The sequence below is a fragment of the Arabidopsis thaliana genome, chromosome 5 (assembly GCF_000001735.4).
Source record: "Arabidopsis thaliana chromosome 5, partial sequence".
NCBI classification, from domain to species: Eukaryota; Viridiplantae; Streptophyta; class Magnoliopsida; order Brassicales; family Brassicaceae; genus Arabidopsis; species Arabidopsis thaliana.
The window spans coordinates 82689-97489 of record NC_003076.8 but is presented as its reverse complement, the minus strand read 5'-3'; the positions used below and the strand labels follow the sequence as shown (position 1 = coordinate 97489).

The 14801-nt window shown below is 36.0% G+C and overlaps 4 protein-coding genes and 2 long non-coding RNA genes across 9 annotated transcripts; 4 read left to right on the top strand and 2 right to left on the bottom strand.

Annotated features, from left to right (window-relative positions):
• Positions 1-53: 53 nt before the first annotated feature.
• On the top strand, positions 54-329 carry AT5G00745. Its single transcript, NR_142422.1, has one exon. It is a non-coding gene; the product is annotated as an other RNA (long non-coding RNA).
• A 1459-nt stretch (positions 330-1788) lies between these two features.
• AT5G01230 (S-adenosyl-L-methionine-dependent methyltransferases superfamily protein) lies at positions 1789-5652 on the top strand. Of its 2 annotated transcripts, NM_180695.3 has the most exons (12): positions 1789-1908; positions 2079-2136; positions 2242-2335; positions 2493-2542; positions 2959-3008; positions 3118-3226; positions 3344-3404; positions 3489-3541; positions 3664-3756; positions 3906-3969; positions 4094-4201; positions 4481-5652. In NM_180695.3, exons 2-12 carry the CDS (start codon positions 2110-2112, stop codon positions 4699-4701), a joined length of 930 nt encoding a protein of 309 aa, NP_851026.1. In that variant the 5' UTR covers positions 1789-1908; positions 2079-2109; the 3' UTR covers positions 4702-5652. The 2 variants fall into 2 exon arrangements, with proteins under 2 accessions (NP_851026.1, NP_568086.2); NM_120201.2 differs by having other exon boundaries at positions 1804-1908; positions 2782-3008; positions 3344-3541; positions 4481-4889.
• Positions 5052-5704, bottom strand: AT5G01225 (josephin-like protein). The gene has a single exon (NM_147827.2). The coding sequence runs from the start codon at positions 5568-5570 to the stop codon at positions 5166-5168; it is 405 nt and encodes a 134-aa protein (NP_680132.1). The 5' UTR covers positions 5571-5704; the 3' UTR covers positions 5052-5165.
• Positions 5705-7372: 1668 nt separating this feature from the next.
• On the top strand, positions 7373-10947 carry SQD2 (sulfoquinovosyldiacylglycerol 2). Of its 2 annotated transcripts, none has more exons than NM_120200.4 (12): positions 7373-7951; positions 8321-8387; positions 8528-8598; positions 8672-8789; positions 8892-8965; positions 9047-9102; positions 9203-9286; positions 9376-9463; positions 9555-9632; positions 9710-9766; positions 9860-10076; positions 10308-10942. In NM_120200.4, the coding sequence occupies exons 1-12, from the start codon at positions 7605-7607 to the stop codon at positions 10581-10583; spliced, it is 1533 nt and encodes a 510-aa protein (NP_568085.2). In that variant the 5' UTR covers positions 7373-7604; the 3' UTR covers positions 10584-10942. The 2 variants fall into 2 exon arrangements, with proteins under 2 accessions (NP_568085.2, NP_001331107.1); NM_001342579.1 differs by having other exon boundaries at positions 7427-7951; positions 9860-10222; positions 10308-10947.
• A 267-nt stretch (positions 10948-11214) lies between these two features.
• On the bottom strand, positions 11215-13016 carry AT5G01210 (HXXXD-type acyl-transferase family protein). Its single transcript, NM_120199.2, has one exon. It carries the CDS (start codon positions 12934-12936, stop codon positions 11509-11511), a length of 1428 nt encoding a protein of 475 aa, NP_195741.1. The 5' UTR covers positions 12937-13016; the 3' UTR covers positions 11215-11508.
• AT5G01215 lies at positions 11232-13024 on the top strand. 2 transcript variants are annotated; one of them, NR_142489.1, is made up of 2 exons: positions 11232-12133; positions 12229-13024. It is a non-coding gene; the product is annotated as an other RNA (long non-coding RNA). The 2 variants fall into 2 exon arrangements; NR_142488.1 differs by having other exon boundaries at positions 11232-13024.
• Positions 13025-14801: the final 1777 nt, after the last annotated feature.

The following is a 14801-nucleotide window of genomic DNA, read 5'->3' as shown; positions in this document are numbered from 1 at the left end:
TCTTAGAGTTTTTAGTGTATTTATATTGTTTTGTTTTGTTGGTAAATATCTCAGTGCACATTGTTCTTTCTTTCGATAACATATTTTATCATTTATAAAGATTTTCTTATTCCCTAAAAGAAAAGAAAGAACAGTTAAACGGAAGAGATGGGAGTGAGAGTGACAGTGTAATATACCGTCGGCTTGAGCCTTGAGCCGAGCCATTTTGTGGGAATTAAACCTTCTTCACGCGTTTAAAGCAAACCCCCCACGCGCGTCATCAAGCCCTTGACCCTACGCGCCAATGTTCTTCTACGCGTGCATCCATTGATTCTCCGTGCACTCGCCATCTCTGCACCGTCGGATTGTCCTACAATCCACAATCATCTTTCCTATCATCATCACTTGGTCTAATTTATAATAAAATTTTTGTTAAATATTTGTTCACGACTTTTGCAGTCTTTGATTCGTCAAAGAGAATACTATTGTAGTTCTTTTTAGTGTCAAAAACTGAATTGGATACAAAAAGAACATTTTTATTCAGTGTCGTCATGGTTACGAATGTATTATGTATGAACCATTTTTTTGCATAATTACATTAGGAAAAAGAACATACTTTATTAATGGGCTTTTAGTGCGTTTTAACAAACACAGAATAAGTAATGGACTTTGATGCCTTTGGGTCTTTTCAAATGGACCGAGACTTGTTGAATCAGCAGCTTTCCAGTTCTGATCCCTCTGAATTTGATTCTTCGATTCAACTAGATTTTATTTTTTATGTTTCACTTGGAATTTACTACTTTATTATCGGGAGTAGCATATGATATGAATATTTTAAACTCACTCATTTCTATTAGAATTTAATATTTACTATTGAGATATAGTACAAATTATAACAGTTTGATCGTATTAAAAATGTTTTGCTTTTCATACTTGTACTATAGTTTAGCGATTTTTTCTCTATCAATTATTCAGTACATTAGTGGGGAAATTACACATTGATAGTGGTCACCATTTTTGGAAATTATTTAAGGGATGAAAACAAAACAAGAGATCCATGAGTAGGGAAATCTTGAGAAGAAGATTATGATTTAAAAAAAAAAAAAAAAAAGTGGGTGGGAGACAAGACAAACGTCTAAGGGATATACAGATAGTTGTGTGAACTGTGAAGTGAGACCATTACATTAGATCGACCGACCATTCATATTGTTGCCTTATCAATTCATTGAAAGCAATCTATTTCTTCATTATTACTTTCAAAGATTTTATGCATGCTCAGTTTCACTCCAAACCTTACAATATTTAACCTAGTTTTTATAATGGTTATTGTATTTCATAATCATTTTTTTGTTTTCCGTTTTGTAAATTAACAGAAAAAGATAATCCAGTTCTTGTTTTTCAATGGAGAATATTTGCCATTAGAGTGGTTTAATGACTGTTTATAATCATAACGTACAGGTGACAATCCATATATGAAATCAATCAGTTGATTTGATTTTCCTTAACAAGATTCGAACCCAATGCCCTTGGGATGTGTAATTATTGTGTTAGGAATCGACTGCTTTTTTTGTAAAAAGACAAAAAATCAATTATATTTTTAATAAAAATTTCGATACAATAATTACACTAAATGTTCGTCAGAATTTACATGGCCGAATGTTTGTTTTATTTGGATACGGACATGTTTTACTTATTGGTCTCGAAAATTCCATTAATAAATACTTGGGCCTAATATGTGACCCAAAAGAACTTGGTCTCAAGCCCAATAACTCTATTTCGTCATCTTCCAAATTGTTAGGGCACAGATCAAAAGAAAAATAAGAAGAATCGGTTTTTGTTCTCTCACACAGTCTTCTTCACTTGGCTCTACCTTGAATTTCTACTTTGGTGCTACTCTTCTTCACATACCTAGCTGCTGTATACTATACGGTAATTTGGCGGGTCTTCTTCTTGTATATCGATTTAATCTCGAAATTTTCTACCTTGCAGATATTTTTGTTGTGCACTTAATGTGTTTGATAGAATGCCTCTGAGACACACTAGTGGCTTAACTTATCTCTGTCCCTTCAGTTTTCGCTGACTTTTAGTGTTCATCGCAGTGAACCAACTCCGTATTCTACTTTAGAGGCCATGGGAAAAGCTTCTCGAGACAAAAGGGTATGTATGCCTTGAATGAGGTTCTTAGAGCTTTATGTAAAAGGTGCGCATTTCTCAGAATTATACTCGTGAGTTCTTAACTGTTCCTCCACCAATTGGTTGCAGGATATCTATTATCGTAAAGCTAAAGAAGAAGGATGGCGTGCAAGAAGTGCTTTTAAGCTTCTTCAGATTGATGAAGAATTTAATATTTTTGAAGGTGGTCTCTTGAATCCTTAATCTTATCTCTCATATGAACCCTCATTCACAGACTCAAGCCTAATCACGGGACATGAGTCCAAAAACCTGCTTAATTGAATGAATGCAATACTTTTGATAGACGTATAACTCACCGACTTTGTCTTAATTATATGCAGGTGTGAAGAGGGTCGTAGATTTATGTGCTGCACCTGGTAGCTGGAGTCAGGTATGGTGATCCTAGGTTGTTACTACTCACATTCTGCACAATGTAAATTGGCTTAGTCACTTAGTAGATCTCTCATAGAAGAAAGAAGAATCCGTTTAAAAAGTCTATAGCTGGAACTAGATCCCATCTTTTAGATTTTCAGGCTATATTTCATAACTGTGTGGATCTTTTTGTATAGGATTATAGTTGAGTTGCAATCTCAGTTAGCTAACCGACAAAACTTAGCTTGTTTAATGTAGAGTGGGAGGAGTTAAATATGGTAAACAGAAGATGATAAGCATTGGGAAATTGAGTTGAGAGAGCAGGGATGCTGTAAAATTAATCTCTGAAGTTCTTTGTTTGGTTGATCCTCGGTTCCCAGTGGAAAAGTTAAAGAGAAACACGTTTTGAATTTTATCAGTGCACTGCATTTGTAGGTCTTGAGTCGTCAATTATATCTTCCTGCAAAGTCCTCAGCTGAGTCAAAGTAAGTTTCTCTTCCACCATCGTTTTTCTTTAGTTGTTTTAATCTGCTAGTTAGTAATCCACTATTTGACAAGGTTGAACTGATTTGTTACTGTTGAAACACTATGCAGAGATGGGGATCTTCCTCTTATAGTAGCCATCGATTTGCAGCCTATGGCTCCAATTGAAGGTGTCATCCAGGTTCAAGGGGACATAACTAATGCTCGGACTGCTGAAGTGGTAAAATTTCTCGACTCCTATCTCATAAATTTTTCTACATCTCTTTCTTCCTCTTTAATTATGCTTCAAGTTTGTGTTTGTTTCCATGGCTTACCTTTTCCGGTGTTTTTTTTCAAGGTCATTAGACACTTTGACGGCTGCAAAGCGGACCTGGTTGTCTGTGATGGTGCTCCAGATGGTAAAACAGTAGATAAAGTGTCTGTCTCGCCGTTCAATATATACGTTATGCTATAAAAAACGCCTTTTACAATTTGGTTTGCAGTTACTGGTTTGCATGACATGGATGAATTTGTCCAGTCCCAACTCATACTAGCAGTAAGTTTCTTATATCTATGTATATACATGATCGATATGTCATGTTTGAACAAAATTTAGCACTAATTTGAAGCATATTTTCATGAATAATGACAATAACAAACAATCCGTTTTTTTTCCAGGGATTAACGATTGTAACTCATATTCTTAAAGAAGGTGGAAAATTTATTGCAAAGATATTCCGTGGAAAAGATACAAGTCTCTTGTACTGTCAAGTAAGTTTACATGTTGTGCTCATGAAATTTACTGTCAAGTTAGATACAAGTCTCTACTCAGTACTCTCTACTGTCAAGTAAGTTTAGATGTTTTGCTGATGAAATTAACTGTTGTTTTTACTGATAAGTTTATTTCCTTTTATTTGTAGCTGAAATTGTTTTTCCCAACCGTAACTTTTGCGAAACCGAAAAGCAGCCGCAATTCAAGTATAGGTAAAAGAATAGAACTTTCACATGTGCAAATATGATTTGCTTACTCAAGGTTTAATCATCAAAGACGTAAATGTTGCTTTTTAAAAGAGATTCTGATTACATGTTCTCCACTCTGTTTCTATAGAGGCTTTTGCAGTCTGCGAGAATTACTCTCCGCCAGAAGGATTTAACCCGAGAGATCTGCATCGTCTCTTGGAGAAAGTCGGAAGCCCTTCAGGTGGAAGCGATCTCGGTAAAAATCTCTTGGCTTCAGCTTCAAAATTCTGAAGCTCTTCTAGTTAGACACAACTAACTTATGCATTGTTGAGTAGTACACTTTCAATTTACTCTTCCTCAACCTAACTCTCACCTAAAAAATGCTCTCTCTTCATGTGAAGTTAACCTTTTGGGCAAGACAAAGAAATCTTCTTAAGTATTATTATGTCAGATTCAGAAAGAGAATATTTTAACCTCTTTTTTTTTTTGCGTTATTATTGTGCTTGAGATTTTGTATTTTCTTGGTACTCTGCAGATTGCAGTAGTGGTTGGCTTGAAGGACCCAACAAAGTTTATATACCATTCTTGGCATGTGGTGACTTAACCGGTTATGACTCAGACCGGTCTTACCCACTCCCTAGAGAAGCAGATGGATCATCATACCAGAGTTTGGACCCGATTCAACCTCCGATCGCACCGCCTTATAAACGAGCTCTTGAGCTCAAGAAAGCTTCAGCACAAAGCTTCAACTCTTGAAGAAGGTGATACCAAAAAAGAAAAAGGAACAAACTTTTCATTGGATTCTGTAGCCTGTCGTAATGATATATTCAGGGACCTACAATTTCTATAACGCTTAATGTTTTTGTTATGATGAGGTTATATTTTTTATAGAATAAGAGATTATATTATTACTTTTGTTTAATACTGCTAGGAAGAAATCAAATATTGGGTCAACAAAAGAAGAAGCTTTTTCAGTCTTATGGTCCTTTGATTTCGACCCTTCTTTTTGAATTCTAAATTGGCCCACTTCGTTTTTCGTTTTTAGTTTGTAACGAAACTTGAAAAAAAAAAATGGATTAAGATTTGAGGAATTATAACTTTTAGTAGTCACTAGCTAGTTGAATAATTGAATCGATAAACATAAGACTTTAATCAACTGATCACCTATGCAACTCTCAGTGTCAACTCTTTTACATTACAAAGGAAACAATAAAAATCGTTTAGCGAGACCAGGTAGAGATCGAGTTTGATCTCGACAAAGAAGAGCAAGAGTTTAAGAACTCAATGCAGTCCTCAATGGCTTCTGCACGGTGAGACTCTGATCCGTTTAGAGACTTTGACTTCATCAAATAAAGAGACGAAGAAACGTTACTGGAAGATGACGGTGTCGTTTTGGTGTTCATCCTGCCGAATGATATATAACGAAACGTTTTGCCAACTCTGTCTCCAATACTGCGGAGTAATCTCTTCGTCGTTGCCGGCGAGTCACTGAAGCTGAAACTGAATATTCCAACAACGACCCTCCTGCGACCATGCCGTGATGAGCTGTGTGTTGGGAAGATCAGTTCGTCGTTTGCTTCTGGGTCCGGACTAAAGCGTACTCTTTTGGATGCTCTTCGAGACATATTCTTGTCTGAAACTTTATCGAGAGAGAGACAGAGAGAAAAAGAGAAACAAAATGGAGACGTGAGGGATTTTGAAGATTTATTTATGGGGGCAAGTCATGTATAATGTTTGGGGAGGAATTTTATTAAGGAAGGAAATTTGAACAAGTTACTTGTTTATACATGTACAACTACACGTAAGTTATTTAACCAATTGATATGAAATGGTTTCCAATATCTAGATTTGTTTAATTGATTCTTGATTTTTTTCCATTATAGCTTGTAGAATTTCTACGAAGATGATGCGATTTGTAAAACCAAAATTATAGTCAAAAGAAAAGACAAGGAAAAAGGTTTGAAGTAAAAGAGTAAATTGAGTACTTGGAATAAATCTAGGTTTGAAGTCGAAGATTCAACAATAACAATATAAGTAATTAGGTAGATAAATTCTCATATGTATGATGAAATAAATCAATAAGACAAAAAAAAAAAAAAGGTTGATTCTCTTCTTGTCACTGTTGTGAGAGCTTTGTTTTTTTAGGTGAAATATTAGGGGTCCTACCCCCAATGTTCCCCATTCATTATAATACTTTATGTGTAAACATAGGCATATATATAGAGAAGTTTTGAGATATATATCAGGCCCGGCTCTTGGGAGGTGCTGAGTGTGCTAGTGCACCGGGTTTCACTTCTTTATTCAGTTTTTTCTTTATATTTTAGGGTCCAAATTTTCAAATAATTGCAAAATAGGATTTAGTTTTTAAATATTTAGAGTTTTAGGTAAAGAAATTTGGAGCATAGCACAAGGTCCAATAATTTATTGGGCCGGCTCTGATATATACTAAGACACTATATAGAAGTTTGATTATGTCAAACAAGAAAATTTGAATGAGAAGTTTGAATATAGAGAGACTTATCAATATCACTTTAGTTCAACATTAGATGTAATAACAGTTAAACAATTTTCTAACCAATCCAAATAACTCAGGTTAAGTTCATCTCAATTATTTGTTTGGAAGTTTCATTTGAAGTACATTAATCTCAATTGAGACGAATGTCATAGTCCATATATTTTGTGTACCTCGTCATCTTTGGGCCGAAGGAACAAAGAAAACTTAGCCCGATTAGGATCCATTCATATATGGGCCCATATAAGGCATTTAGTGTAATAGATTTTTGCATCATCATGTCTTGAGATTTTCTATTAGAAAAGTCGAAACAATCAAATAAACCAAGAGAAATATTGAAAGCAATCATGTTGGCATTGAGTAAATTATGTAAGATTTGAATTCTCCGAGGAACACACTACGTTTGTATGTTGCGTTCTAACTTTAGAAAGATTAAAAACCATAAAATATTGGTAATCGAGAAAATGAAGTTAGATCTTTCACATGCAATGATATGCATATGGGACAGCCAAGCAGTTTATATGTTGTGTTGTGTTGTATAATATAAGACAAGATGCTTTATAATTATGTGAAGCGAATATTCATTGGAATAGATTTCCGATTCCACATTTCTTTCTCTTTTTTTGGTTGTATTTATAAGCAATATAAAAAAAATTATTATATAAATATATATAAAGAATATATATAAGGTTGTCTTGGCGTAATTATTTGAGTTTTATGTTATATCGATCTACAAGTAATTAGCGCGGCTAATGATATGATACGTAACGAAAAGTATTTTGACCAAATAATTACAAAGTCAATTTTTTTTTGTCAGGAGTACGTTATTGTGATTGTGTTTTTTTTTTTTTTGTAGTAATTGTTTTCTCAAGTGTTTAAACCCCTAATGTATGCATAAACCATTATAACAACAACGATTTTTCTATAACTTCTGTAATATTAATAAAAGATAAATTTTAGCATATGCTAAAACGAGTATTAGGATGCTTATCTGTCTCTGCCTCACAAAGAGGATATACCTCTCTTTCGTCTTCTTCAGATTCTCTCTGACGGTTGTTAAAAATCCGATTATAACGACGACGACACCCAAATCCTCACAAATATATAATTATTAATTTAAGCTTCTCTGTCAAAATAAAAAGGAGTCATGACGACTCTTTCTTCTATAAATCTCTCTATACCTCCTCATTTGCTTCCTAGCACGACTAACACTTGTTCTTCTTCCTCTGCAACCTCTTGTTCTCCTCCCAGGTCTTCTTCTTTTGTTCTTCATTCCCCTCTTTCGTTTGGTCACCGGAGATTACCCATTAGCAAGAAAAGCAAGCTCCGCTTCTGTGGAGTGATTACAAAGGAAGCTGTTTCTGGGTCCAACGATATGACTATTACTCAAGTCAGAGAAGATGACGAATCGGAGATTGATGCGCCGCTTCTCGATCCTGAGTCGCTCTCTAAGCCTAGGAGAATTGCTCTCTTTGTTGAGCCTTCTCCCTTTGCGTAAGTCTTCTTCACAGTGTTCTTTTTTTGCTTGTTTTGTGTTCGACGAAATGTCTCTGTGAAAACAGATTCTACTCATTTTTTTCCTTGGTTGACTTTTTCCTGTAATGTTTTTTTCTTTCGATTTGATCGTTACATTTATTTTATGAAGAGATACTCGCTAATGTATGAATTTGCTACACCACCAATTTAGCAAATTATATAGTAGATCGTTAAAACCAATTACATTCAGGATTTGTTTGAGTCAAAGTTGTCAGATTTTAGTTGTGAATATCCCAAGATTCTCGGAATCACCGATCCATTGACCAAAAGCTTTTATTATATGTCATGTTATTATTGGAAGTGATTCTCTCTTTGATTTTGTTGCAGCTATGTATCCGGCTACAAAAACAGATTCCAGAATTTCATTAGATACCTCCGTGAAATGGGAGACGAGGTTTCTTCTTTTACTATCTCATTCTTCAACTTAAGTATCTTTTCAGTCAGCTCATAAGTAACTGTTTCCAGAATTAGAATTACTTGACAAGTGTTAACTGTTCCTTTTTTTTTTTTTTTAATAACTTTTTTGCTTCATAGGTTATAGTCGTGACGACACATGAAGGTGTTCCTGAAGAGTTTTATGGAGCCAGAGTCATTGGATCAAGAAGGTAGCACCATTTAGTTTACTCACTGGATGTTCTCTATTTGGTAATATCGCTAATTTCTTCTTCTCTTCTGTAGCTTCCCTTGTCCTTATTACCAAAAGGTTCCACTCTCGCTTGCGCTTAGTCCAAGAATCATCTCTGAAATTGCACGGTTTAAGCCTGACATTATACACGCTTCATCTCCCGGAGTTATGGTAAATCCCTCAAGAATTCACATTACTAAAACATTAGCAAGACCAGTGAACTGGAGAGAATCCAGAACTTGACTCTCTTTTTTCCCTGACTAAAATTTTTAGGTCTTTGGTGCTCTGGCAATAGCAAAAATGCTATCTGTACCAATAGTAATGTCTTACCACACACACGTCCCTGTGTAAGTACCTTTTTCTGCCTCATTTCACAATGTTGTTATAAAAAAATTTTTGTCTAAGATTAAGCTTGTGTTGATGTGCAGATACATCCCAAGATACACTTTTAGTTGGTTGGTAAAACCAATGTGGTCTATAATAAGTATGTAAAACCCGCTTTTCAAATGTCAAAATTTCCTTCTTCTTTTTCTGGTTTATTGTGATGTATAATATGAAACTAAACTTGAATATGCTTTTATCAGGGTTCCTTCACAGAGCGGCTGATCTTACATTAGTTCCTTCTGCTGCCATTGGAAAAGATCTTATAGCAGCTGGTGCAACTGCAGGTGAAGAAAGATCATACATTACATTTTTGTACAAGCTCTATGATTGTTCAAAACTTACATTTTCTTCTTCTTTTTTTCATATATTGAAGCTAATCAACTTCGACTTTGGAATAAGGGTGTCGATTCAGAAAGCTTCAATCCCCGTTTCCGTTCTCAAGAAATGCGTATAAGACTGAGGCAAGAATAGAATATACGTTTCTTTTATATGCATTAAAAACAATGATACTTTCCACGCTAATCTTGATGTTTAATATTTTGTAATTAACAGTAATGGCGAACCAGAAAAGCCACTAGTGATTCATGTAGGTCGCATTGGCGTAGAAAAGAGTTTGGAGCTTTTAAAGAGGTTAGAATTTTGTATAAACTGGACTCACTTCTTTTAAGTGGTGTATCGAATTTTGATATTGAGAAATTTGTGTGCAGTGTAATGGACAAATTACCTGAAGCTCGGATTGCTTTCATTGGAGATGGACCATACAAGTACTAGTTTTGTTAAAGATTGGCCATATTGTTATCTGAAGATTTCTAGTCAACAACATTGTAATTTTGTTTATCTGTTTCGTTTTCTTAAAGAGAGGATCTTGAGAAGTTGTTTACCGGAATGCCAGCGGTTTTCACTGGAACGTTACAAGGCGATGAACTCTCACAAGCTTACGCAAGTGGAGATGTGTTTGTGATGCCATCAGAGTCGGAGACACTTGGCCTTGTGGTTCTTGAAGCAATGTCTTCAGGACTTCCTGTCGTCGCGGCCCGTGCCGGTGGAATCCCTGATATAATCCCTGAAGATCAGGTCAGTGAATTATCTGAATTACAATTAACTGCCAAACCATATTGATGAGCATATCAACCGAACCGAAATGGTTGAAAAAACAATTTCTGCCAATTTTCTTATAAGCGAGCTGTAACCGAACTGAAACTTTATTCAATCATAGACTGGTACACAAAATGATCTTGCATTGATTGTTCTTATGGGTCAACCTATATTGAGCTTGTGGTTTTCTGATTCTGATGTTTTCATCAGGAGGGAAAAACCGGATTTTTGTTCAACCCTGGAGATGTTGAAGATTGCGTGACAAAACTGAGAACTTTACTGCACGACCGTGAAACAAGAGAGATCATTGGAAAAGCGGCAAGAGAAGAGACCGAGAAATATGATTGGAGAGCAGCAACGACAAAGATACGCAATGAACAGTACAGTGCAGCGATTTGGTTCTGGAGGAAAAAGAAAGTTCATGTTTTGGGACCAATCAATTGGTTGATTAAACGACTGTTTCCAGTACCGGAAGGTAACGTGTAGAAAAAGCAGTGGACGAGGATTTGGTATGGAATGTGAAGATTTGATAGTCTATGGTTTCATTTACTGAAAATCCTCTGTTTGATTAATGGTGTTTATCTTATACTTGGATTGCTTATATATGTTCATGGAAAGGTTGATGTTGTAAATTGTAAGATATGTGTGTCTATGTCTAATAGGAGGTTTAAAACCTGGTTTGAACTTTGGCCTTTAGGGTTTTAGTTTTTTTTTAGATATATACTTTGTGTTTTTATTCTATTGTTTTTTTCTTTTCTTTTTATTCTGTAAAAAAACGATTAGCAGATTAGTTTATGTTTCTCTTGCTATTTTTGTGACTATTAAGGCTCGGACAAAGAAATTAAATGCACCCACAAACTGTTTAGTTGGTTTGATCGTTATACAAGTTGTCAATTCTGTTTTAGTTTGTTGTTTTTTGTTCGAGGAACGTGTACGAGGCCGGTTCTTAGTTGCTGGAAGCACAAGGACGCACCAGCCTATCGATAGGCCCATTAATCGCTACAAACTTGGGCCTTTTGTTACAAGTGGACAACTTACAAGCATGGGCTGGGTCCCATTACTACTTTTTTGCCCCCAAATAATCGTATTAAGATAGTTCCAAAGTCAATTATTAATTTCTAAAACGTCAATTATAGTAATCAAGAAATAAAAGTTTCTAAAATGATAATACAGAGTTGTTAATTTAGAAAGAAAAACTTGAAAAAGACGGGATTTTGTACATTAATAATACACTGTCACATTAAGACCAGTAGATTGACTCATAAGACGTCGTTCGCTTCACAACTCTCAGATCGAAATATCTAAAAACTTTATAGATAAATCTCAACCGTCCAAAGTGCCATGCCATTAAGTTCCTCTATCACTTTAGATATTTGCTTTTTTTTCCTCTGTATCAGAAACTACGTCGTTTTCAACAATCGTAAGTGACTTCTGATACGTATTGCATAAACTCAGCATCGTTCTCAATCCCAGTCATAGTCTCCGGCGCCAGAACTACTTCCAGATCCACGCTTCCGTTTCCTTCTCTACCGGGAAACGCCGAGATCTTCCCGTCGAATTTATTCGCTCCGCCGCTTCTCACAGCTAACGGTTTTCCCCATCCGAAATCATTGTCGTACATTGGGAATCTCGGCGAGCTCCCCATCGTGATCGAAGCTCCATCTGGATTTCCGAGAGGAAACAGCCTCGGATCGCTTTCCCAAGCGGCGATTCCACGGCGGACCGTCGCGTCGTCGTGCGCCACCACGTTCCTGTGTAACTGTTCGGCGGACCACCTGAGATCTTTGCTTAGCAGATCTCCCGCAGACGCCAACGTCGGTATGCTCTGTATCGCGTTTCCGAAGTAGTACGGATCCATCTTCGGCTCAAGCCGGTGCCGGCAATTAACCGCCATTCGAAACGTCGTCGTCTTGCTCGGATCGAGATTCCTCGCTCGTGTAACGGATCGCCATAGCTGAGCGCTGAGAGATTGGAACGATGAAATCTCAGCCGTCCGATCATAACTCTTCTTATTATTCAAAAAACTATCCAAAACGGTTGTTATTTTTCCGTTAATCTCTCCGTTACATTTCCTTCCATCGTTAACGGCAGTCTCAATTCCGTTAACTCTGTTATTCGTCCTCTGTTTCAGTTTGGTAATCGCCTCTCTGCTGAAATGAAAAATTCTCTCCCGTAGAGGTTGGTCGGCGTCGAAAGTGACACGTGGACCACCGGGAGGGACTGGAAGAACGACCGGAGAATCGAAGACGGTGTGGCGGGAGAAATCTGGAAGGTGTTTGATCTTACAAGCACCGCTAGTGACGTCAGCAAAGGTGTTGAAGAAGTGCCAGAAGGAAGTTCCGTCAGTAACGGAATGATTCACGGTACATCCGATGAAGACACCGTCGTGGAGCTCCGTCACTTGAACGGCGGCGAGAGGCTTATGATGACCGTTGTAACTAACGAGACGCTCGAAGACGAAAAACTCACGGAAAAGCAGAGGAACGTCTTCACCTGGTAAGAGAACATCAGAGAGTTTGACGTGTTTAGCGGAAGCGGCGACGAAATCAACTCCGGCGTCGTTGCAGACAATGGAAATGTGACCGGCGGGAGTGGTGGAGAAACGGCCGGCTAAAGCAGGGAAGAGGGAAAGAGTGGAGGAGAGAGAACGGCGGAGAGAGGAGACAAGGTCGTCGAAGGAGAAGGAAGGAGGAGGGCTGGTGAGGAGGACGCCTTTTTGAATGTAATGACATGAGAGCATAGGGAGGTCGGAGACGGAGAGACGGAGATCGGAGACGGTGGACTTCTTCTCCGGATAGACGATACATTTTGAAATTTCAGTTACCGAACAAGAAGGCATTTTATTTGGACAAAAATGTTTTAAAGAGGATATGGATTTTGGGAGTTATGGGTTTAACTTGCCCGTATTGGTGATGAGTAGGAGTTATGGGGGGGGGGGGGGATAGGGGTTTATATAGTGGTCGGATCAATGGTTGGATTCATGAACTTGAGTTGTTACTATTCTTGTCTTTTTATTTTAGTTGTTTTCTATATTTCATATTTTTTTCTTTTTCTTTAGCTATGAAGCCTATAATCACAATAGGTTTGTATAATAAAACTATATGAAAATCCCGGTGATATTTATATTGTTAATTTGTTACTAAAGAAAAAATTATATCAAACGCACATTCTTGCCTCAATTAGTATCATATCTCACCATGCAAATTCTAGATGAATATTTATAGCAAGTGTTAACATCACTTTCACGAGCAAAATGTTTTGTTTTAGGATAAGTAAAAGTGTGTTTGGTTGTTTTTTCTTTGAAATTTCAAATCAAAATCAGAAAGAACCCAATTTCGGACTTTTATGTGTGAAATGTTTTGGTTTTTTTGTTTGCTTGCTTCCTTGATTGATTTTGATTCTGTTTTGGTTCGATTATTCGGTTTAGATCAAATCTATATATACAGTTAGTCGATTTATATAACAGACAAACATGACAAAATCAGTAAGTTACAATGACCTAATGTGTAATTATTTGTAGTGGATAACATCTGCCAGCATTTTTGACAAATGAGGAAATTTGAGTATCCTCTGTTTTGCATATAGAAATATATATATGTCTAAGTAATAGTAGTAATATAATAGATTCCCTCATGCATGTATCATTTTGTCTAAGTACAAATCGTTAATATAAATATAATTGAAAACACAAAATGTCATCTAAAATAATTATATATTCAGTGGACGTTGAATCCAACAACAACCAAATTAAAAACTTGTTTATATCTTATAGTCGAACTTGATGTTGTTGTCATGTTTTCAAGTGGTCACAGACTCGTAACATTCGTAACAGTACTAAATTTTATAAGAGTTATATAACAGGGTACGTACTTACTCTCTATCTTTATTTTTCATATTTGACATGAGATCGTAAATCTCGAACTTTAACACATATTATAAAGTTTCGTCACATCTAAACTGTTTTAATATATGGAAGGAAAAAAGAAAAAGATGGAGAGGACGTGTTCGGTCGGAAGGAGAAGAAAGGACAGATAGCTTCCATGGGAAACAGATGGAGCGTTAAGACCTACTCTTCTGCTTTTTTTCTTCTTTAATTTTATGAGTATGTACTCATGCACAAAAAATCTAATCCTCTGACAATATAAATCTCATAGGAAACTTAACAAGTCTGCCTTTTTCACTTGTTTTTTAGATCCCAAGATTAATTGCATGGGGAACACAAGCTCTGTTTTGTTTCGGACAAAAAAAAACGAAGATTTGTAACATAGTAGTATTTTAATACGATTTCTTACTTGAATAGTTAATATTTAACGGTTGATGACATTTAATATTTTTACCACTTATTAATTTCTTGTTATGCTATTTTCAAAACTTTTAGAATCATATACATATATATATATATATATGTATGCAAATGCAATGAATATTAAAATAGTGTGGAAATGTTAATATAGAATTTGATGCTTACTTTCTATTAACTTCTGTGCACTTATTCAAAAGCATTCGATTTGGATATGTATAATGTCTTATCAGCTGAGAATCATGAAAAATAACAGTACATAACATAGATAAATTAAATTGTATCGTTAGATGTATATATGAATTTAATAATAGTATATATGACATCAAATGCGCTATATATGTGTCTTTCGCATTGATTCTAGTTGGTCATTTCAAAGAACAAAAGCATTTAATGACTCAGTT

What these genes read in the sequence shown, in the direction of transcription:
- AT5G01210 (NM_120199.2), bottom strand. Translation starts at nt 12,936, where the DNA reads ATGCCTTCTTGTTCGGTAACTGAAATTTCAAAATGTATCGTCTATCCG.
- SQD2 (NM_120200.4), top strand. Translation starts at nt 7,605, where the DNA reads ATGACGACTCTTTCTTCTATAAATCTCTCTATACCTCCTCATTTGCTT. An exon ending in AGAGTCATTGGATCAAGAAG is followed by an intron (nt 8,599 to 8,671) that starts GTAGCACCATTT and finishes TCTCTTCTGTAG; the next exon opens with CTTCCCTTGTCCTTATTACC. An exon ending in ATATAATCCCTGAAGATCAG is followed by an intron (nt 10,077 to 10,307) that starts GTCAGTGAATTA and finishes TGTTTTCATCAG; the next exon opens with GAGGGAAAAACCGGATTTTT.
- AT5G01230 (NM_180695.3), top strand. Translation starts at nt 2,110, where the DNA reads ATGGGAAAAGCTTCTCGAGACAAAAGG. An exon ending in CACCTGGTAGCTGGAGTCAG is followed by an intron (nt 2,543 to 2,958) that starts GTATGGTGATCC and finishes CTGCATTTGTAG; the next exon opens with GTCTTGAGTCGTCAATTATA. An exon ending in CAGCCGCAATTCAAGTATAG is followed by an intron (nt 3,970 to 4,093) that starts GTAAAAGAATAG and finishes CTGTTTCTATAG; the next exon opens with AGGCTTTTGCAGTCTGCGAG.
- AT5G01225 (NM_147827.2), bottom strand. Translation starts at nt 5,570, where the DNA reads ATGTCTCGAAGAGCATCCAAAAGAGTACGCTTTAGTCCGGACCCAGAA.